Consider the following 22,392-nt stretch of genomic DNA (forward strand, 5'->3'; position numbering starts at 1 on the left):
CCAGCCCCTGCCAAAGACATTGTTCACCAATGTAGCAACACCTGCCAGTCATGTTCAGTGTGTTACCTTCTGGTACCTTTTAGTTGCAGAATAGACCCTAAGGCTTCTCCCAGCAAACTAAAGGCCGACTAATCAGATGAAACTCCAGTCTTGAGATCTCACGTGTTCCCTTGCAGCACACAGCTGTCCTCTGCCTCATAACCCTAAGCCTAGAATTAAGCCGATTCAATGACATCATCAGTTTTACCTTACATTCTTCATCCAACAGGTCCAAGATGCCCAGCTTAGCTTCTATGAGGTCGATACAAGGTTGGTTATCATAGAAATCAATCAGGGTCCACGGGATCTGCTCCTTCATGTACTCCTCCTGCTCCAGCTTGAATACGTGCTAGCGCAAGAAGCAAAAAGTCAGGTCAGTGAACTACAGACACATCTTAACTTTCAACTCCCCTGAGCTTCAACCACATGGGTTCTGAGTCCCGGAGGATGGGACATACTCATCAGAAAGGCTTTGGGCACCAGTCACAGTCATGACTGCAGAAAAAAAAGGCCCAGTTGGGTGATCTCAGTCAAACCCAAAGGAAATTAACTCTGAATATGCATTGGAAGGACAGATGCTAAAGCTGCAGCTCCAGTACTCTGGCCACCTGATGCAAAGAGCCGATTCATTTGCAAAGACCCTGATGCTGGGAAAGACTAAGGGCAGGAGGAGAGGGGGACGACAGAGGATGAGATGATTGGATGGCATCACTGACTCAATGGACATGAGTTTGAGCATATCTGGGAGATAGTGAAGGACAGGGAAGCCTGGTGTGCGGCAGTCTATGGGGTCGCAAAGAGTCAGACACAACCGAGCGACTGAACAGTGACGAAGGTGATCCTCACTCCCATGTGAACCCTTCCCTAGGATGTTCTACTACTCACCTGCACTGTCATACCTCAACCAATCACAAGAGGCCTCACAGATGGCTGTGATTGTTCAAATACCCCAGATTCTTGGGCTCAAAAAGAGTGGAAGTCAAAGCCAAGGAGAGGATCACTGACCCCCTTGACCCAGCTGTCCCAATTCCGACCTCCTTCTGACCAGTGGGGAGTGCCTGCCTAGAGCTGTGGCATGACCAGGAAACCAAGGGCAAGTCAGGGCCGAGCTGGAGCCCACCGACCCTGGACGGGAGAGAAGTGGGCTGGGCTGTCTGCGACTCCCCCCGCCACCCGACATCTCTGGGTCCAGGAAAACCTACCGAGTTGAACTGCTGCTGGAGCTTCTCATTGGCGTAGTTGATACAGAACTGCTCAAAGCTGTTCACCTCAAACGTCTCAAATCTACAGGATGGAAAGACCAAAGGGAAAAGTAAGAGATGTCCCCATTTACCGAAGGGATCCCTGGGACTTCAGCAAGGTGGCCCTCATCCTCTGCTCCCTGCGGTTCTCGCCTTAACTCCAGCACAGAAGTCCCATCTGTTCTTGAGACCACTGTCACAGGTATCAGCACAATAGAGTCTTTAGAATCAAACAGGACAGTAAGAATGAATGTCTTTTCACAACTAAAAAAGTACTGACAGCAAGAAAATTTGGAAAAAGCAGGTGTAAGAAAAAGTCACCCATGATTCTGTCACTCACATGAACCGCCCGCCAATACAGGTAGACATGAGACGTGGGTTTGATCCCTGGGTCAGGAAGAGCCCCTGGAGAAGGAAATGGTAACCCACTCCAGTATTCTTGCCTGGGAAATCTCATGGACAGAAGGGCCTGGCAGGCTACAGTCCATGGGGTCGCAAAGAGTCGGACACGACTGAAGGGACTTAGCATGCACACGTGCGTGTTTCCTTCCAGTGACTTTATTTTTGAAGCAAAGATGAATTTTATGTAAAATCACCCCTATATTTATTATTTAACTTCCCAGTTGTTATTTAACAGTTCTCCATGCTGCTGTTCTTCAAAGACATCAGTTCTAATGTCTGCCTCGTGGACCGTCCTAGAGATGCTGCTTTCAGCCTGAGAATTGCCCAGGAGCCCAGGTGGGGATCAGTGGGGCTAGAATTTAGCTGATGTCCCCTTCCAGTCTAGGAGGCAGCGTTTGCCCCAGAGGGATGCCTTTATCCGATTCACACAAAGGCTCCTCCTGGGTTGACCGTGCCCCAATGCAGATGAATCGTAATGTAACCAGTCACCTATTGAAGGACATTCTGTTTTTTTCCCCAGTTTTTAGCTGCTATTGCTGCTGTGACAAATATTATATATACATCTTTGAATTCATGATTCTTAGGATGCTGTTCTAGAAGGAAAATTACCATGTCAGGATTTGTTTTCTTAAATGGTAGTGGCAGATTACCTTCCAGAAAGATGGAACCAACTGATGCTATCACCCTGCCCTCACCCCAGCCCCCCAGTGTATGCAAGGGTCTCATTCTCCTGATCCTGGTCAATAAGGTTGTCTTTAAATTCAGGTTTGAGGACTTCCCTGGTGCTCCAGTGGTTAAGAGGGGACCCTGCCTGCCAATACAGGGGACGCGGGTTTGAGCCCTGGTCCTGGAAGATTCCACATGCCATGGGTCTCCACATTACTGAGCCTGTGCACTCCAGAGCCCAAGCTCTGCAAGAAGAAGAGCTGCCACGAGCTCTTCCCACCACAGTGAGAAGCCCATGCACCACAGCTGGAAAGCAGCCCCCACTCGCTGCAGCAAGAGAAAGCCTGTGAGCAGCAACAAAGATCCAAGCGGCCAAAAACAAATAAAATTTTAAAAATTAAAAAACTTAAAAAAATTCATGTTTGACTTAGAGTTTATGTACAATAAGATGCACCAATTGGAAAGATGTATTTCAACGAGTTTCTGATCAGTATTATACTACATGTGTCCACCATCACAATCAGATACAGAACATTTCTATCACATCAATCACCCCAAAGTCGCCTTGTACTCCAATCAGGTGTGTCCCCCCTGCCCCTCACTGGGAGTATTAATGCATCACAGATCTTTGGTCAATAATATAAATTAACTTTTAAAAATCTTTGGCTAATTGTTACATGACAAATGTTTTTGAATTCTAATTTCTTTGACTATTGATAAAGCTCAAGATTTTTCTGTGGGTGTGAGTGTATGTTCTAGTTGTCCATACTTTGTGAACTGTCTGTGGTTAGTGAAGTATTTGCTGGGTTTTAACTTTAAAAATGGGCTTATCTGAGCTCTTTATACTTTAGATCATCAACACTGACGTCAATTGCTCAACTGAAATGTTCACAATATGGCTGGATCACTGCTGGGGAAGGGGCTTTGGGAAGTGGAGGTGTCTACAGAGGTGAGACACAGCATCACACAGCCAGGCGCAGCCCCACCGGATGCCTTGTATGCTACACTTCTAGATTTTTCCAGGAGAAATGGGGAGAACTGGCAGGATTTTAAATTAAGAAATGAAAACCGAATTTCCATCTCAGAAAAATACTGTGATTTGTGGGCAAGTTGTACAAGATGTAGGAGGTTGAATAAAGATTTATTATTGGAGTAATTATTTAGGGAAAATGCAGCCAGGGTATAGCTTAGGCTGGTGGTAGCCAAGTTAACAGGAAGGTTCTAAAGACATTAAGGAAGGAGAGATGAGAGGACTTCAAATGACCAATGGCACGTGGAGTGAGAGTCAGTTGTGTGACTGGATGGATATGATCACCCACCAGGCTGGGAGCATGATAATAGCATCAGCAGCTTTAGCCACAATGAGCCCCATGCTCGCAGAGCAAAGGCAGCAAGCTAAGCAGGTGAGAAAGGGCAGAAATCCAGGAGGAAGAGGAACCTTTTTCTCATTCACGCACCTGGCTGAACGAGCTGGCAGGGACCCTGTGAATGGGCATCTACAGAGCACCAAGGTCCAGAGGCTTCATGGGCTCACTGAATACCCACAACCAACAAGAGTCGGGGTCTATCACTAATCCATCCTACTGCTGAAAAAACAAATAACCTGTCCAAAATCAGAGAGTCAAGAGACAGAAAAGCCAATATTTGAACCCAGAGAGAGTGATTTCGGAGAGCACATTAACTCAGAAAGGAGTAAAAAGTTCTGTTTAAGAAAGAAGGAAAGGGACTTCCCTGGTGGCCCAGGGGTTAAGTATCTGCCTTGTAATGCAGGGGACTCCAGTTTGATCCCTTGGGTCAGGGAACTAAGATCCCACCTGGATGGGGGCAACTAAACCCTGCATCTCAACTAAAACCTGGAGCGGCCAAATAAATATTATAAAAAGAAGAAGAGGAAAGGGGACGCTGTGCGCCCAGGGGTGTGTTGCTCCCTGGGAATGTCACCTTAGAGATCTGGACGGGCTGGGCTTGTGGAAGGACCAACATGGCTTTGGCGAGAGATTTACTGTACTCTTGCTTGGAAGAAGAAAAGAAAAAACATAAAAAGAAATGGCTGGTTCAAAGTCCAAATTCTGACTTCATGTAAAAATGTCCAGGTTGTTACAGGATTATATGGTTCTCAGTCATGTTCAGATGACTGTACTTTGTGTAGGTTGTTCAACAGTGTTGTGCCAAGTGATGGGAGGAAAGGCCAGCCTCACAGAAGGCATTCATTTAGAAGGAAGCAACATCAAGGATCCATACAACTTCCTGAATTTGTGTTCTTTCACAGAAATCCTCACCAGCTCAGCAGTTCTCATCTACCAAGATAATGTGATGATGTTTAATTGTATAAGGTATCCAATAGTGCTCTCCTATTTTGGAATCTGTTTTCCAATAAAGTTTTAATTATTGGCATAAATGGGGCTACCCAGGTGGCACAGTGGTAAAGAATCTGCCTGCAATGCAGGAGACCCAGCTTTGATCCCTGGGTTGGGAAGATCTCCTGGAGAAGGAAATGGCAACCCACTCTAGTATTCTTATCTGGAAAATTCCAGAGGAGTCTGGTGGGCTACAGTCCAAGGGATCACAAAGAGTCAGTCATGACTGAGCACGCACATATACACCCATGGGCATAAATAAATAAGAAGGGAAGGGAGAGAAGACTAGGAAGGGCTGTGGGCAAGAAGATAACTTCCCAGAGAAGAAGTGTCTGAGCAGGTGGAGATGGGGAGAGCAGAGAATACCAAAGAGGGACCTGGGCTCGGGGCACAGGCTTCCACCTTCAGAATCTTCACAGCATGGGCCTTCTCACTGTCAGTATAGGCAACTGAATTTTCTCAATCTCATATAAAATTATGCCAACCCTTCCAAACAGATTGTACTCCCTAACCGCTGCTCCCCAGTAGAAATGTTGGAGCCGCCCCTGATGGGTTAGGGATGCTGGTGGTGGTGGTGGAGGAGAGGCAGCACCCTAAGCAGAAGGACCTGCAAAAATAAATGTGCCAACCATCCAACAGGGCTAGCTTGGTGCCCAGAACACATCAGGCTTCTCCACCTCCCCCCACCACCCCACCCCCCACCAAAATATAAGACGAGAAAAGGCAGGAAATCATCTTGAAATCAAAGGAATCAACTGCTTGGAGACAACCACATTAAAGAACAGCCTTTGGTCATGCCCATGGAAGACAAGTAATTCCAGGTCAATAAAACAGGATCAAAGTTGCAAAGTCCAAGCTGAAGGCAGTCCAGACCACGCAGGAGGAAGGTACTGGGTCAGCCAGCCGTCACCCTGGCTTAGGGTCCTCTCAGCCCAGATGATGGTCCTACAGACCCAGTCATGTCTCTTAGAACCTCATTTCCTCTCCCTACAGCTCCCCTTTCGGTACCTCAAGAAAGGTTGCTGATTGACAGCCATGCCATAGAGGAACTTTTAATTAATGAAACCCAGAAGGAAGATAAAACAGCCACCCTAGCAACTGGCCAGATAACAGCACTTGGGTGCATTTGCTGAGCTCGTATTGAGCTCCGAAGATAAAGGATTTAAATATCGCCCACTCGTCATTTTTTAAAGGTTTACACTGGTAGCACTCCACAAAGAACATTCTCATTAATTTGAGATGGCCTGAAATTAGCTCATAATTTCCCTATTTCTAAGATATTATCTAGTAACAATTCCTCTGCCATCTAGGGTAATTACTGTAATGCCAGCAGGCCAGAGATGAATGGATGAGGGGTTTGGGGAGCCCGGAAAATGTCTAAGATGACTGACCTCAGAAAAGGCCAGTTAGGGAGATAAAGCAACTTCTCTAAATGACATTATATTTGTAGTTATTCTTGTCATCAATAGCGATGACTTTTAAAAACTAAATACAATGGATCCATTTATAGTTCACATTAAAATATCACAAAGAAATTTATATGTGAGAGGGAACTGGATTTCTCCTGTAAAGTCAATGCTGAGAATATTTAGTCCAGAATCCTTGGGTGGGAGTGAGGTCAAGACACAGAATAAGGCTTGATGCTGGGGCCTGGGATCTGTAGTCATGGTGGTAAAATTAACATTCCCACTTCCACGTTTGCCTATCTTCAAAGCAGAGCAAAAAAGTAGACAATTCCCTTCTCATTCTACCTGACTTCAGGGTGGGGTAGGGGATACAAGCGCCTCCATAAAAATAGGATAATGTCCATGGGAAAGTGAAACTGCAATAAAAAGAAGTCAACCTGTCACTGAGTTAATTACTAACCTCCACGAACCACTCCCTCCAGAGCAGAGAGGAGATGAGATGCTTTGAAGGTTGGGAAACAGTTCTTCCCCCAGGGCACAAGGCAGAGGAATTAGACTTTCTTAGCTTGAGTGCCGAGGAATTGATGCTTTTGAACTGTGGTGTTGGAGAAGACTCCTGAGAGTCCCTTGGACTCCAAGGAGATCCAACCAGTCCATTCTGAAGGAGATCAGCCCTGGGATTTCTTTGGAAGGAATGATGCTGAAGCTGAAACTCCAGTACTTTGGCCACCTCATGCGAAGAGTTGACTCATTGGAAAAGACTCTGATGGTGGGAGCGATTGGGGGCAGGAGGAGAAGGGGACGACAGAGGATGAGATGGCTGGATGGCACCACCGACTCGATGGACGTGAGTCTGAGTGAACTCTGGGAGTTGGTGATTGACAGGGAGGCCTGGCATGCTGCGATTCATGGGGTCGCAAAGAGTTGGACATGACTGAGAGACTGAACTGAACTAAGCTTAGCCCTGTGTTTCTACCCTTTCACCAAAGCTCAAAAGAGAAGATATGTGGTACAGGTTAGACATAGAGGGGGGCTGCTAGGGAATGACTGCCAAAAGTCAAGCAAGTCCTCTCAAGGTCTCTTTCCCTCCAGAAACCCATGAAATCTCACAAGGGCACCTTGCAGTCTGTTAGGGATGCCAACCCTTCTGATCTCTTTCCTCAATAATTGGGGGTGCTGGCCGCACCTTAGAATGGAAGGACTTCAGTCCTGCTCCTATGCTTCTCTCTGTGTCCCAGATGCCCACACATGGGACTTGTTCTTCAGGGAGAGCAAAGTTCTAGGCACTGCTCACATCCCAAGGTCAAGAACAGGTCTTCTGGAGGATCTAAGACCATTCCGTCTGCAGCGTGCTCCAACTCCCGCCTCTCCCCTGTGTCTGAAAATCTCATGTGGGACAGGAAGATGCCCACCATGTGCTAACTCTCTCCCAATCCATCAGTCAACTGTCCCAGGAAATGCAAGAGCTACAAAAGGCAAATCATGAACCCTACCCAAAAGGAGAGAGCTATTAGGAAGACCCCAGGAAAACTCAACTAGTGGAGATTTGTCTGTGTTACAGGACTTTAAAGGAGGGTGAGCTCATGAGGGTGCTGGCAGGGTCAGAGACAAATGGGACTTTATTGAAGCTTTAAGAGTATGTAGTGGTGTTTGGTTTCAGGCATGCTCCAAAGGGCTATGTCAGAGCAATTCCAGAAGGTTGAGCTTGACTTTCGAGCACTCAGAGTTACAAGGCTCTCCTGGAAGACTCAGAGATTCCAGGGAGAACCCATGGCAAGAGGTAATCTGCTGGATCTGGGAACCTTGGGCTGGCTATGCATGTCTACCCTGAAGAAGACATGTCCAGGGATCTTCTGGGCTGTCCAAGGTTGGGTCACTGTTCACAGGCTGCAGGGCAAATGCAATCACTGACTTCTCCCTCTCCATCCTCCATGAAACCTTCCCATACTGGACAGAGGGAGGGGATAGGTTGTCTTCTCCAAATAAATCACTTAGGATCATGAAATTATCTTCAAGTCTGTTTTGAAGAGTGAGACCAAGAAAGAAAAACATAACAAAGAAACAAAGAATTTCTATCAAAATGAAGAAGGCAACTGGTGAGCTTAAGAAATTTACTTAAAATATATCATTTAAGGCAACTTATGGAATGGTATAAAACATTTGCAAATCATATTTCTGAAAAGGAGTTAATATTTAGAATATATAAAGAAGTCCTACAACACAAAAACAAAAAAAGTAAATAACTTGATTTAAAAATGAGCCAAGAACTTAAAACATTTCTCTAAGAAGATACACGAATGGCCAAGAAGCATATGAAAAGATGGTCAAAATTATTAGAGAAATGCATATCAGAACCATAATCATACCTATCAAATGCATATCAAAATCACTTCATACTTATTAGGATGGCTACTATAAAAAAAAAAAAGAAAACAGAAAACAAGAGCTGGCAAGGATGTAGAGAAACCAGCACCTCTGGGCACTACCGGTAAAAATGTAAAATGATGCAGCTACTATAAAACAACATGGAGTTTTCTCAAAGAATTAAAAGTAGAAGTACTATATTCCTACATAATCCTCAAATGATTAAAAACAGGATTACTACATAATCCAGCAATCCTACTTCTGGCTATATACCTTAAAGAGTTTAAAAGAAGAGATATTTGCATACCCTTCCTTGTTCATTCCAGCAGTATCACAATAGCCAAGAGGCAGAAGCAGTCCAAACATCCATCAGTGGATGGATAAATAAAACGTGGTACATGCATACAATTTAGTATTGTTCACCTTTAAAAAAGAAGGAAATCCTGCCGCACAGTACAACATGGTTGAATCTTGAGGACATTAGGCTAAGCGAAATAAGCCAGTCACGAGAAGGTAAGTATTGTATGATTTCATTTACATGAAGTATGTAGAGGTGTCAAAATTATAGAGACAGAAAGTCCCTTCTCCTAGGGGGTGGGGGAGAGAAGACAGGAGTTGTTTAATGGGTATAGAGTTTCAGTTTTTCCAACATGAAAAAGTTCTAGAGATCAACTGCACAAAAATACGAATATACTTGAGGTTATTGAATTGTATTAAAAAAGTGGTTAAGATGATGGTAAATTTTATGTTGTGTGGGTTTTTAAACTACAATTTAAAAAATATTTTTAACATAAATCATTAGAAAACACTGAATAGACCAGGATACAAATTTAAAGTTTACCGAGAAAATAACACAAGAACTGGGAAGGATAGGAGATTCCAGCAAACCCATTTCCTGTTCTGGGGGCCCATGCTTCCCTCAGCATCAGGCAGGAATCTATCCTTGCCTTGCTCCAGAAGTCTCCCGGATCAACTGTCCTCGTCAAGAATGAGCCGGCCAAAGGCAAAGACTCCTGCCACCTTGGCATTTTGAAGGCTCAGGTCAAAGACAAATAAATGTGTACCTTTCTCAAACTGGAGCCACTTATTTCTCATTGCCTCGAGGAGGGGAGAGGAACAAAGGATTATGACTGCAATTAACCAAGCCTGTAGAGGCAAATGCACATTAACGTGACTTGAAAGGGAATCCCCAGCTAAGAGCCGCCTGGTCTGCCCTGGGAATTTCCTCCCCTGCCTCGTAAGAAAGACCCTGCAGGCAGCTTCACAGGTCTGCAGTCAAGGAAGACAGCTTGGCTTGGGTTGGCTAAATTGCTCTGGCTGTGGCTTGCCTTGCACTTTTTGGGAGCTGGGGCAGGAGAGCGAGAGGTGGCAGAGGGTTGGTGGGGGGGGGGGGGGCGGGCAGAGGCTTCTACCGGGACACTGGGTGTGTGAGAGTGTCCAGAGGAGCCTGAGAGCCAGGCCTCTGAGCAGGGGGCTCGTCAGAGTGGTGGTGGAGGCGGCCGTGGCCCATATGATTGATTCAGGTGCTCACAGCCTTTTCTACCATCCGAACAAACCGCGCAACAGAGCATCATGATAAGGGGAGGTGTGTATGTGTGATGCTGGCTCACATGCCGCTTGCTTATATATATGGAAGCGAGTGTTTATTCATTCTAGCTGCAGGTTCTACAGTAACACTAGGAACATTTACAGGGAAACCTGGAGTGGCTCACCTACTCTACGTACAATCTGCTTCTAGGATGAGCCTGACTGATGAGCCGGAAACGCTCTAGCCAGGGGGACATCCCCTGGAGAAGGGATAGGCTACCCACGCCAGGAGAGAATCTGCCTGCAATGCGGGTTCGATCCCTGGGTTGGGAAGATCCCCTGGAGAAGGGAAAGGCCACCCACTCCAGTATTCTGGCCTAGAGAACTCTATGGACTGTATAGTCCACAGGGTTGCAAAGAGTTGGACACGACTGAGTGACTTTTCCTTTCAGAGAGGGAGAGAACCCTTTATTCCCTTCCTCTTCATCAGTGGGGTTTAACGTATTCAGAATCCCACCCCCGCCCTCCTTCCCACTCTGTCCAGCTTCCACGAGCTCTCTTTTGCCCACAGTGACAAGGAGCCGTAAGAAAATAGAAAAGCATTAGGTCATCCCAAGGGCATCTTGTTTTGCATCACGGTGTCCCCGTACTCGGGCTGAGACACCACACGGGAGACGGCGGGAAACAGGGTCTCCTTACTCTCCAGGGACTTGGGTGGGAAACTCAAAAATAAAAAATAACGCTGGAGTTTTGGGATGCCACGGAAGAATCCCTTCTTGTAGCCATACTGTTTGTAAATACAGCCTAGCGACAGGAAGGAGCTTGAGTGGGGAGGGAGGAGGTCAGAGAGGGCGCAGAGCCAGAGTGTCGGGTGTGAGGTCCACCTCTCAGGAAGCTGAGAGCACAGGCTCCGTGGGTTTCTCAGAGCATGTCTTTTCTGAAGGCCTCTGAAAGACACCTTGCAGCTGTGTCAAGTCCAAGGGAAATAGAGCAGAAAGACAGCACGACTGGGAGAGGGAGAGGACTGCAAGCAACGCAGTGTCAATCTCAAACTTCCACCAAGCGCTGCCATCTTCCCCCAGGTTAATAAATGATGTCACTGACCTGTTGGATCAAAACCAGTACCTCCAAGGTGGGGTTCAGGATGGGGGACACATGTACACCCGTGGCTGATTCATGTTGATGTATGGTGAAAGCCACTACAATATTGTAAAGTAATTAGCCTCCAATTAAAACAAATAAATTAATTTAAAAAAACCCAATACCTCCAGATTCAAGTCACCTGCTTTGTTGCGGTGAAGTTTTTGGTTTTAATCTCCTAAGAGTTTATCCCACACCCTCTGACCAGAAAAGAAAGCCCAAATTTATACAATGACTTCTCGGCAGACTAGAACTGCTGAGGAGCATGCATACGCAGCTTCAAGGCTGTCCATAAGCGCTTTGGCACCCAACGGCCCAGTCAGACGGCAGCGAGTTTACCCTGAACCTACCTCGCCGTCCTGAACTCTGCCCACAGTGTGTGGGGCCGACTGACTGAGAGCTGGAGGAGGAACCGCGTGTGGCATCTCTCTTCCCAGGAGGAGGGGAACCACTTTCTAAATATGACCGCTTTATGCCGAGGTTCGAAAAAGCCAGTTAGCTTCTGAGAAAGAACAAGGACTTTAAACAGAGGAAACAGCACAGCGTGCCTGGAAGGAAGAACAAGGGGAGGGAACGCCTGAGAGGCTTGACCGGGGGCTCCTGCAGGGGGACCTGGTCTCACTGGAAAGCTGCCACAAGTTCTCAGAGGAACCCAGGGCTACACGGAGAGGAGGGCGACAGGTCAGAAGCCTGTCCCAGAAACAGGACACGGAGTCCCGTGGATCCCCATTCATCCACCGACAAGCGCCCCTTCAAACCACAGGCAAGTCTTCCCTGTCATCTACTTCTCCCCTTTGCGCAGTCACAGGGCCTTAGAGAAAATGAACTCCATTATCAAAACCAATAAATTAAATGGTAGGAACTTCCCTAGCTGTCCAGTGGTTAGACTTTGCCTTCCAATGCAGGGGTTGCAGGTCTGACTCCTGGTCTGCTGCTGAGATCCTACATACCCCACGGCGAAAAAAACCCAAAAGGTAAAATGGAAGCAATGTTGTAATACATTCAAAGAAGACTTCAAACTGGTCCACATAAAAAAAAAATCTTAAAAAAATTAAACGGCAAATACGAACACACAATCCCAGCTTGCAAAGGCCCAGCTGACACCTCAGACTCAGCAGCACAAGGCACCCAACTCACAGAGTCACCCACCTGCCTCGTTAGTAAGCAAAGCCTCTCTCTGGAGACCCCTTGGAAGGGGAGCAACTGTCTGTGTAAACTCAGGACTGCTGAGACAGTAGGCACCTCTCACAGAAGCGAGGTGTGACAGTGTTCAGTGTAACAGGGGCACTGCAGCCATAGGATTTCTACGTTACTAACAACAAGGAGTCTCCACGCTGAAAACTCAGGAAAAAAACAGATTCTTGCCCAGGGAGATTGAGAGCCGGGTCAGATGCAGCCGCCTGACTTTCTCTGGGTCTTACATCAGAAGGCAATGTGAAAGGGCAGTTTTCTGGAAACCCAATTACCTGAAAATGCTCATGCAAGGGACGATATGACAGAATTCGCCGCTGACAGCTCAGCAGCCGTTCCCAGGGCGCACGGGCTCTCTCAGGGAAACCGGAAGGGCTGAACCACAGCAACAGCGGCGGAGCAGAGGGGAGGCGGTGTGTCCACAGCCGCTCAGCCAGGGCCTGCAGAGCCCCGAGCGGGAGTGCTGTCCTGGTCTCCCCAGGCCATCCTGCCCTGTGCTCCTCCTCGCCTGCGAAGTGGCTTTTTCCCTACCGTCCGGACCAAACGCCTCTTCCCCAAGTGGCTCCCCCAGCGCCCGTGTTCTCTTCTCTCTCTGAAAGACACAGTTCAAGCCCCACCTTCCACAGGAAGCCCGTCCTGACTGTGCCAACAAGCGTGCGCTCTTCTGCCTCGACGCTCGCACAGCACCAAGTGTGCAAGCCCTCACATGGACCCTGCTGCAACGTCTTCTGTCGTCTCCCCTATTACTCTCCTGCAGTGACTTAACTCTTTAGCGAGTCCTCAAGGCCTTTGCGATGCCAGAAATCGCGTGTCCTTCTTGCATTCCTGCCACGGTTTCACTGGAAGCCCCGTGATGATTGCGAGCAGCAGAGATGGAACCGGGCAGCCTCTCTCTCTGCTCAGGGAAGCAGCTGCTCCCAGAGGAGGTTCTCCTCTGCTACAGTCAGACACAGGGCAAGCGCCAGCCCCGCTGGTCCACCACACGCTCGATTCTACCAGAACATCATGGCTTTTACAATGCCGCACTGCTATGGGTCTGAATTCCTATTTGAAGACAGAAGCCGTGACTCTTAGGATATAAAGAATCCAGGGGGATTTCATCTATCATTAGCTTCATGAGGGCAGGACATTGATCATAAGAGAAGCGCCAGTGAGGTTTAAACCCAGCATGCATCATTTTAAGCAATTCCAGAAGGACCTGGAATGAATTTAGAGAGACTGTGGCTCAAAACACAGCTGGCTCTGTTAGTTTTGATCAATGGAAACTCAAGATCAGAGGGGCTGTGATCTGCAGAGGGTCATTCACTGAGCTGTTGACGGCTCTGAGTCTAAAAGGCAGTCTCCCAGTGCCTATTGAAGAACACTTTCCACGTGCCAGGTTGCCTCTCCCTGCAAGATACACTATGATAACAGTCATTTCCACCAGGCTAGAATTGTGAAGTGAAGAGGAACTCGAGGAATACTACCCACAGTATCAATCTATACAGTACTGGGCACGATTACAGTACTAAAACGATCACCCTGATTGGTGATATAGTGAATGAGGTTGAACGACAGACTTAAATAAAACCTAACTGTAACACAAAACCTGAATGCAAGTTCACAGAAACCTCCGGTCTGATACTGGGCTAGCCCCTGCCCTCTCTGAACCTCAGTTTCCCAGTAGGACAAAGGGGTGCCTGCAGGGTTTCTCAGTGGGGGAGCCACAGGTGTTTGACAAGTCCACTTTTCTGTGGGACTGTCCTCCATACTATCGGACACCTAGCACCCTGGCCTCGGGCCACCAAGTGCCAGTAGTGACCAGGTCACTGTGACAACCTCAAATGCCCTCTTCCCCCGTATTTCACAATCTCCTGGTTGAACACCCTCAAGAAGGTCTCCGAGGTCCCCGCCGGCTGGAAGATGCCGGCAGGAAGATACCAGCGATCGGCAGGAAGTGGCGCGGGCCTACCCGTAGATGTCCAGGACTCCAATGAAGGAGTGCTGCTTCAGGGAGGTATGCAGGGCCTTGTTGACGTGCTCCACGATCCAGTGGAACAGCTGGGCGTAGATGTGCTTGGCCAGGGCGTCGCGTGCGTTGACCACCTGCTGCAGGGACATGGTCTTGACGTAGGTCTCCGAGGTGGTGACCAGCTTGCGATGGCACAGCCAGTGCTCCATCTGGCTGTGCTCCACACCCAGCAGGCGGCAGAAGTTGCTCAGGTGTTCATCCTCAGGCTGGAAGAGACCCAGGAGAAGGGTTCAGGAGGGGCGTGGAGGACAGACCACGCCCTCTCCCCTCTCGCCAACTCTAGGCCCCCCAGAACCCCCCTTCATCCCCAGCCACTGCCCCCACCGTCTCCCGCACTCTAACACCCGAATGATCATCAGGACCCAGAGAGTGTGGCTCAAACTGATAATACCCGCTGGTGTTAGTCACTCAGTCGTGTCTGACTATTTGCAAACCCGTGGACTGTAGCCCAGCAGGCTCCTCTGTCCATGGGACTCTCCAGGCAAGAATACTGGAGTGGGTTGCCATTTCCTTCTCCAGGGGATCTTCCCAAGCCAGGGATTGAACACTGCTCTCCCGCACTGCAGGCAGACACTTTAACCTCTGAGCCGCCAGGGAAGCCCTAAGGGCCCGCTAAGGACCAAGTAATCAGCAGGGCTTTAAAATACACCTCTGCGTTTGCCCTGTCCCCTCCTCCACTGCCAGCGGCCACAGGGTAACGGGAGGAGAGGGTTTTTAAGGGAAGGGAGCAGAATGAGAACTGAGAGCTTAGGAATGGATAATCCACCAAGAGTAAGGGGCTAGAAGGCAGAATCACAGTGACTGTAACTTCCAGCTGCAGAGCAGTGCTCTGTCCACAGCCCAGGAGAGGGCCTCAGTTTCAAGCATTATCTCAAACTGACCCACAGCCCAGAGCAGCGTGCTCAGCAACGAGCCCTGGGCTGACCCCCTACCCCGGTCGGCAATAGCGCACGGACACTGCCCTTGTCCTAAGTTGCCAAGCAGAGCTGCTTTCATCTTAACCTCAGACTTCCACTAAACTTATATGTGATACTAAACACATAGCCCCAAACTTATTTATATTCTTTCAGCACTTGCCACGTGGAAAAAAAAGTGATTTTAGTGGAAAGCTAGGACAAATGGTAAAAGTAAGGGACCAGTTTTGACCAGGGAAGAACACTCGGAATGCTATAACCTACATTCATGTTTAGAGCTGGGAAAAATAGGAATGCCTCGCCGTACAGGTGAGAAGCTGAGTCCCAGAGAAGTGCAAGAACTCACCCAGGTAGCCAGCTGCACGTCATACTGACCCTTACTTACCCAAAGTACCAAATCTTACCACCTGGCCCTGAGTCATTGATAACCAAGTCACCCAGAGTCTTATCTCACCCAAGTGTATGAGTCTCCTGGGTCACCCTTGCTGCCCATTCATGACTCCCCCCAGAAAACCTGCTTTTCCTCTCCAGGTTTTTGCTGTATTCATTCCCGCATCTGACTCCCCCAGGGAAAGCTGATAACCCAGCCATGAGCCTGCTGGAGAGCTTCAGGACTCCGAGGTGGAAAGGCAATCCGGGAAGACCCTGAGCTACCCCATACTGGCCCTGAATTACTTCGGGGACTCGTTTTCTGATGAGGCTGCCATGGAGGATGTAAGGGTGGGGCCTGTTCAGTGAAAATTAACACAGATAACTGTACCACTGCCCCAGGCCATTTTCCCTCCTACAGAAACTTAAAATCCATCTACCCAAATACACACAATTACAAAACAATAAAATGTCAGAGTGGGAAAGAACTCTTCAAATCATGAAGGCCTGAGGTTTTGCAGAGTACGGCTTGTGGAGTATTAGTTACAAAGACCAGTAATTGGCTGTACCCAACCAGAGTGCAGGGGTGAGGAGAGTGACCATAAGTTGAACATGGTGGGAGGGGCTCGTTAACATACCCTGTGACACACACACACAGACACTGAGAGGGGGGTGAGGGGAGAGAGAGAGAGAGATTTCACAGAGCATTTCCTGAACTTAATTGACAAAGACTCTTAACTTCCTAAGAAATTGCCTAGGGTTAAGGTTCTTAGGAAAATACTAAGGGATCATCATTCTAATCCAATCCCCTTTATTTTTCACATGAGAAAAAACAGGGTGAAATAGAAGCCCCCTGCCTGTGGCCCAGAGCTCCTAACCAGGCTCTGGGGGTGGGCAGAGAATCAGCTAGGGCTGGGGGCGTGGGAGGACTCTGCCTTTTCACTCACTCAGCTGTTGGGGCAGCTGTGGCCACTTCTGGCCAAGAGCCTTCTAACCCTGCAACTCTTCCCTACACTGCCACCACCACCTACCCTCTCCTGCAAACAGAAAGCCCTGTGTGATAACATTAAGTGCCTGGGGACAGCTTGGCAGGCAACAGGTTCAGAGGTAGCAGGTGTCCAACTGGTTAATCTGACCTGTTACCAAGAAGTCCTTAACTGCTAGGCAAAGCACTGAGCTGGATTCCCTGACATGTAAATGGCCCACTAGCAGCAAACATGACCGCCCAAGGCCTGCCCGTAGCCTCTCTCCCCTCCTTGACATCTCTCAGGTGAACACAGTACAGAAAGACTCATGAGTTCTGAAACTGCCTGACTGTCACCACAGGATGGGTTCTTATCCGCTGTGGTAGGGTGTGGCTTGGCCGTAGATTACCCACTTCTGACCGTTGATTAAAGGTGATGACTGAAACTGATTTAATGCCATGCAATTACATTTAAGCTTAATTAAATGATGCTAAACCCATCACAAATGGCCAGCATCACAGGCAGCAGATGAGTTTTGTGGGCCCCAATTGCCAAATTCAAGAAACAGATTGCCTCTGGTGTCCAAGTAATCGCATGCTGCTGTATCTCCAAGGTAACTGTGGCAGGCAGGGGACATATTTTCATGCTTTAATTACAAATAAAAACCACCGAGCAGAAGGCACAGTGCATCGGGACCCACAGCTTTTCCAGCAGGAGGTCCACCCTACGTGCCCGAGGCATAAACCGGAATCACTACCAACCGTTTAGTGAAGCATTTCCCGAGCGCACATGGTATGCCCAGCGCTGTGCCGGGCACCAGGCTGGTGGAGGACCGCCCAGCCCTCAGGGACTGAGAAGCAAGGCTGGCGGTTGTCTGGGGGAGACAGCACTGGCCAGGCTCTGACTTGGCTTTGCCTTGAACCGTCAAGATGACCTTAGAGAAAGAGTTCCTCTCTCTGGGTCTTAGTTTCTCCAATCCCGTGCAGGAGAGTGATGTAACAAGAAGGATGAGAACAGTCAAGGACTCAAGCCCTCGAGCCCTGTGCCAAGTGCCCCCACCTGCAACAAGGACACAGACTCAAAGGGGAGTCACTATCAGTAAACGGCAGAACCCAAGTTTGAATCCTGGCAGTCCTGACCCAAGACTTCTCTCTCCCAGTTAGTTCTCGACACAGCCTCTAACTGGAGAGCGAGACCCACCTAGACCACAGACCTGTGCTCAAATCCTCTGACTCCCATCACCTCTCAGGTAAGGGCCTCCTGCGCCACGTGGTGTCCAAGCCTCCAGCTCCCAGGCATCCTCCCCCGTCCCTTCACCACCACCTGTGTCCTCTGTCCCCTCTCCAAGCGTGCCTGATACCCCTCCCTCACAGCCTTTGCACACACACTTGTGGGTGCCAGTGTGTGTCAGGGCTGGAGAACAGCAGACACAGTCCCTGAGCTTAGAGGGCGAAGCAGGCATCGATGTGCTGCCGCCAGTGAACATTCACGTGCCTTCTGCCCTGGAGGGCCCTGCAGAGGCTGGTGTGGGAATCCACTAGAAGATCAGAGCGACACTTCACTTGCTAGCGGAGCCTTAGCTTTCGAGGGAGGGGGCCCCGTCCCACCCCCGAGCACAGGTGCCCAGAGGCTCTCTGGCCCTGGTCCTCCCACTTCGCCGTCAACCACCCCCAAGACCCCTCCACTGGCTCACCGCACCCCGCTGAGTCGAGGGAGCCCCCGCCAGCCACCCATCTGCTTGGGGGGGTGTCCACCGAGTCCTGGGCCCTGTGCTGGGTGCCGGCGCGACCACAGTCAGCAGAACAGTCCATGTTCTCATGGGCTCTGGAGTCTCACAAGGGGCAGAGATGCAGCAAACCAGCACATAATAAATGTAAAAGAACAACCACCCTGAGAGGGTCGGAGGAGAGGCGTGAATACAGTAAGAACCCACGATGGGGGTGTGGCCAGGCTGTGACCTTGAGGAGGAGGAGACCGGGGTGGGGGGTGGAGGCCAGCGGACATCTGTCACCGTTCCTGCATTTCTCCACCGACACAGGAGCTCTCCAACGCCAACCTTCCCAGACTCACCTGTCCCCGGCAAGAGGCAGAGAACGTGTGCCCTGAGGAACCAGGGGGGCATTTACAGGGGTGGGGGCGGCGGTAGAGAGGCAGGGGTGCTCTGTGCTCTAAATACTCAGGCCAGGGGGTGTTTGGCTTGTACTAGGGCCCATCCATCACTCCCCACATCAGCACGGCACCAGGTTCTTCTCCACTCACCACAGTCTGTCTCACAGCATCGTCACTGCCAACTGCACTGCCCTGTGGCACACGCACGCATACACACACAGGCACACGCACATCCACGTCTGGGGCCACCAAGCATGGCCCAGCTCCAGCGTTTCCTGCTTTCACACGGACTGCAGATCCCATGCTGAGGGTGCTGGCAGCCCTCCTGGGCTCCAAACCCAAAGCTATTTTGTCTCTTTTAGGGAAGATGTATGGGGGTGGGACGGGTGATGAGCTCAGTCAAAGGCCAGCTACCATTCAGGTCTTCCTCTCCTCTGAGGCAGGGCCCGGTTTAGCTGAGTTATGAAATGCACAGCGGGAAAAGCATCAGCTTGTGAGTGGCGATGCCACTCATGGCCAGGTTCATTATCCACAGCATCGTCTTCTGTATTTCCCCAGTCGTTTCAATTCCAAGTCTTTGGCAGCAAGAATCGTACTTTGTACCTCCCAGGACTTGGCCATAAATGGACACAAAAGACCTAAAATAAGCAACTGCAGACTCACTCACGAGGGTCAGAAGACCAGTTCAGTCCAGCCTGACACCATCACACAGCAGAGAGGACACAGCACACTGTCTGTACTGCTTGTGACTGGCAGTGCTCCCCCACCCACCCATGCAGACATTCTTCTATCTACCATAGACAAGGCACCAGGGAAACAGTCACTAAGAGCATCTACAGAGCACTTCACAGCGTGCAACACAGTCTTATAGATGTCTCAATATTCTCCTTTGTACTGCCAAAATCCTAGCCACTGTTGTCTTCAATCCTGCCTACCCGATTAGACTGTAAGCTCCTTGGGGTCAGTCACCAGCATGGTGTCCAATACCCCTTCACGTCCCAGCAAGCACATACCAGAAGTACTCATGAGCTGAACACACTCTGTAGAATCTCATGGACTTCAGGATACTTGGGAAACCAAACCATCAGAAAGAATTTATTGAATAACCCCTAAATTCTCTGCCCTCAGCGACAGAACCTTGATGGCAGCTGATTTGAAAAGGATTTGTTCCTTTAAAAAATTATCAGCAAGGAAACAGAAACCATTTTACCCTTAAGAATAAATAACCTATGAATGTCCTCTAAGTGCAAAGACATCTCAGTTGTACAAAACTGGAGGGACAGAGTGGAGTGTGCACGTGTTATCTCCCGTGCTGGAGGGCAACTTACTGAGACTCTACAGGATTCACCATCACGCTCGGCTTCAATCTCCACATTTCCAAGGTGCAGGATGGAAGCAATTATCTTAAAAATGCTTATCTGATGGGACTCTCTCACTCCTGGGGGAAAAAAAAAATGAATGACACTCAATATCCATGGTAGGATAGAAAGGATGTTTTACTTTCTTTTTAAGGACTTGGAAAAAAAAAAATGTTGCATTTTCCTTTCCAGGCCAATGACTCCCTAAAATGATCCAGGATCCTCACCAAGTAATTACCTCTCACAATAACAGCTCAGAGGGCAAAGGGGCTCCTTGGACTAAAAGAGAAATATCTTCATGGTGATTGTCCTGATCAAACCAGATGGGTCGCAGGACCGTTTTAACTTCTCTGAGAGCAAAGGAGAGGCGGCAATCGTGCAGACCTGTTTTGGGCTTTATTTCAACCAAGCGCTTTACAGATATTTCTTATGAGTTTAATACGAATGGTCATTTATCTGCAGTCATTTTTCTCTCAATATAATATCCCACAAACATCTGTGGCACACATCTGAAGTGCCAACGGGGGAAGAAGAGGAGAATTTCTCCTGGGGACACTGTTACAGGCTGGACAGCCAGCTGTCCCTTGGCTGTCCCCCTGGGGCTACTGTTTATGACACTATATGCTCCTTCAGTTAGAGATACACATACCTATTCCAGAGCCACTGGCACCAAATACCTACTGTCAATTTTGTTACTTATGCATGTAAGTTATCAAAGACATGGATAATGTCTTAACATTTAAATTTAGCTTTAAGGTATTACTTCTTCTTTTAAAATATTTATTTATCCATTTGGCTTCAATGGGTCTTCACTGCGGCATGTGGGATCTTTCCTTGTGGCATGCAAACTCTTAGTTGCGGAATGTGGGATCCAGTTCCTCAAGCAGGGATCGAACTCCAGTCCCATAGTTTGGAAGCTCAGAGTCAAACTCTCTGGACCACCAGGGAAGTCCCATCATTTCTTTCTGAATTACCTAATATTTCAGACTTAAAAAAGGCTTCAGACAATAGAGTGAACACCAGTCAACCTACCATTCAGTTTAAGAGATAATACAATTACCACCAAATTCCTCCCCAGAGGCAGTTACTTATTTTTAAGATATTAATTCACTCAAGCTAAAATAAAAAAAAGTCAGTGACACCTATATAAATGGCAGCAAAGATGTGTCATGCAAGGATCAAAGCTTTACTCAGATAATCAATAAAGTGGACAACCCAAACATGAACTAGACAAATTAACTCTAGATGTTAATAATGTTGGGCTTCCCAGTGGATCAGATGATAAAGAATTTACCTGCAATGTAGGAGAACCTATGTTTGATCCCTGGGTTGGGAAGATCCCCTGGAGGAGGAAATGGCAACCCATTCTAGTATTCTTGCCTGGAGAATCCCCATGAACAGAGGAACCTGGTGGGCTACAGCCCATGAGGTCACAAAGAGTCAGACATGACTGAGCAACTCACACTGTCTAAACTTCACAGGGTGAGGGATTTACTTTTTAATTTTTATTATCCAATATCTTCAAAACATACAAATTTTAAAAATTACAATGAATTCCGGTTCTTGTTTCATTATATCCCCAGTGCCCGGCACACAACAGGTGCTCAGGAACATGGGTGGTAGGATGATACTGATACTTGTTACACAGAGGGCAAGTGCTTACAAATGTCTACAGAAACGTATGCATCATTCCAACATCTGGTTTTATTTAAGCTAACAAACCAGAAAAACAGCCAGAGGGTGAACATTTAGGCACATGCCCTGGTTCAGTGTAACTTGACTGGCAAAAGGAAGACAGGTTAAAGCCAGAGGCTGAAACCCAGGACAAGACAGGAGGTTACATACCTGCTTAGGGGTTAAAGCGCCAGGCTTGCGATTGGAGCTCAGAGGGCTCTCCAGTAAGTCCCATAGAAGAACAAGGGAAGTGGGTGCTAAGCCAGTCACTTTCCTCTCCCCTTCACTTATTCTTAGGAACCAATGATGCGTCAGCTTCCCAAGCCCTAACTACCCTACCATGGTATGAATGTAAGTGGTAGATATTGAATGCCTGTTGAATCCTAACAGTAGCTAGGATTTCTGCACTGTACTGGTCAGACAGTCCCTTCTTAGCACAGGATTCTCTGAATATGCTGCACCTCTTTCTGGGGAGCAACAAAACAAATCAAAAATAATCAAACACTAAAACCGAAAGAGTAAAATACGGGTTGGTGGCCTATGGCTCGTGGCCCACCGCTGGTTTTTCTAGATAAAGTTTTACTAGAAAACTGTCAGTTCTTACTTTTACATTTTGCCTATGGCTACTTTTACACTACGATGGCTGAATAGTTGCTACA

The 22,392-nt window shown here is 48.3% G+C and overlaps 1 protein-coding gene and 1 pseudogene across 2 annotated transcripts in view; one reads left to right on the forward strand and one right to left on the reverse strand.

The window, feature by feature from the left end:
• MYO5B (myosin VB) overlaps window positions 1-22,392 on the reverse strand; it is a 339,036-nt gene that overhangs the window by 99,730 nt on the left and 216,914 nt on the right. For both annotated transcript variants that reach the window (XM_069568511.1, XM_069568512.1), the window contains exons 9-12: window positions 20,030-20,139; window positions 14,285-14,550; window positions 1,242-1,323; window positions 248-388 (exon numbers count right to left, since the gene is read on the reverse strand). In XM_069568511.1, coding sequence (XP_069424612.1) covers window positions 248-388; window positions 1,242-1,323; window positions 14,285-14,550; window positions 20,030-20,139 — 599 coding nt within the window. The remainder of the gene's footprint in view (window positions 1-247; window positions 389-1,241; window positions 1,324-14,284; window positions 14,551-20,029; window positions 20,140-22,392) is intronic.
• Window positions 4,330-4,657, forward strand: LOC138428079 (small ribosomal subunit protein eS27-like pseudogene; annotated as a pseudogene).

The sequence above is a fragment of the Ovis canadensis genome, chromosome 23 (assembly GCF_042477335.2).
Source record: "Ovis canadensis isolate MfBH-ARS-UI-01 breed Bighorn chromosome 23, ARS-UI_OviCan_v2, whole genome shotgun sequence".
Lineage (NCBI taxonomy): Eukaryota > Metazoa > Chordata > Mammalia > Artiodactyla > Bovidae > Ovis > Ovis canadensis.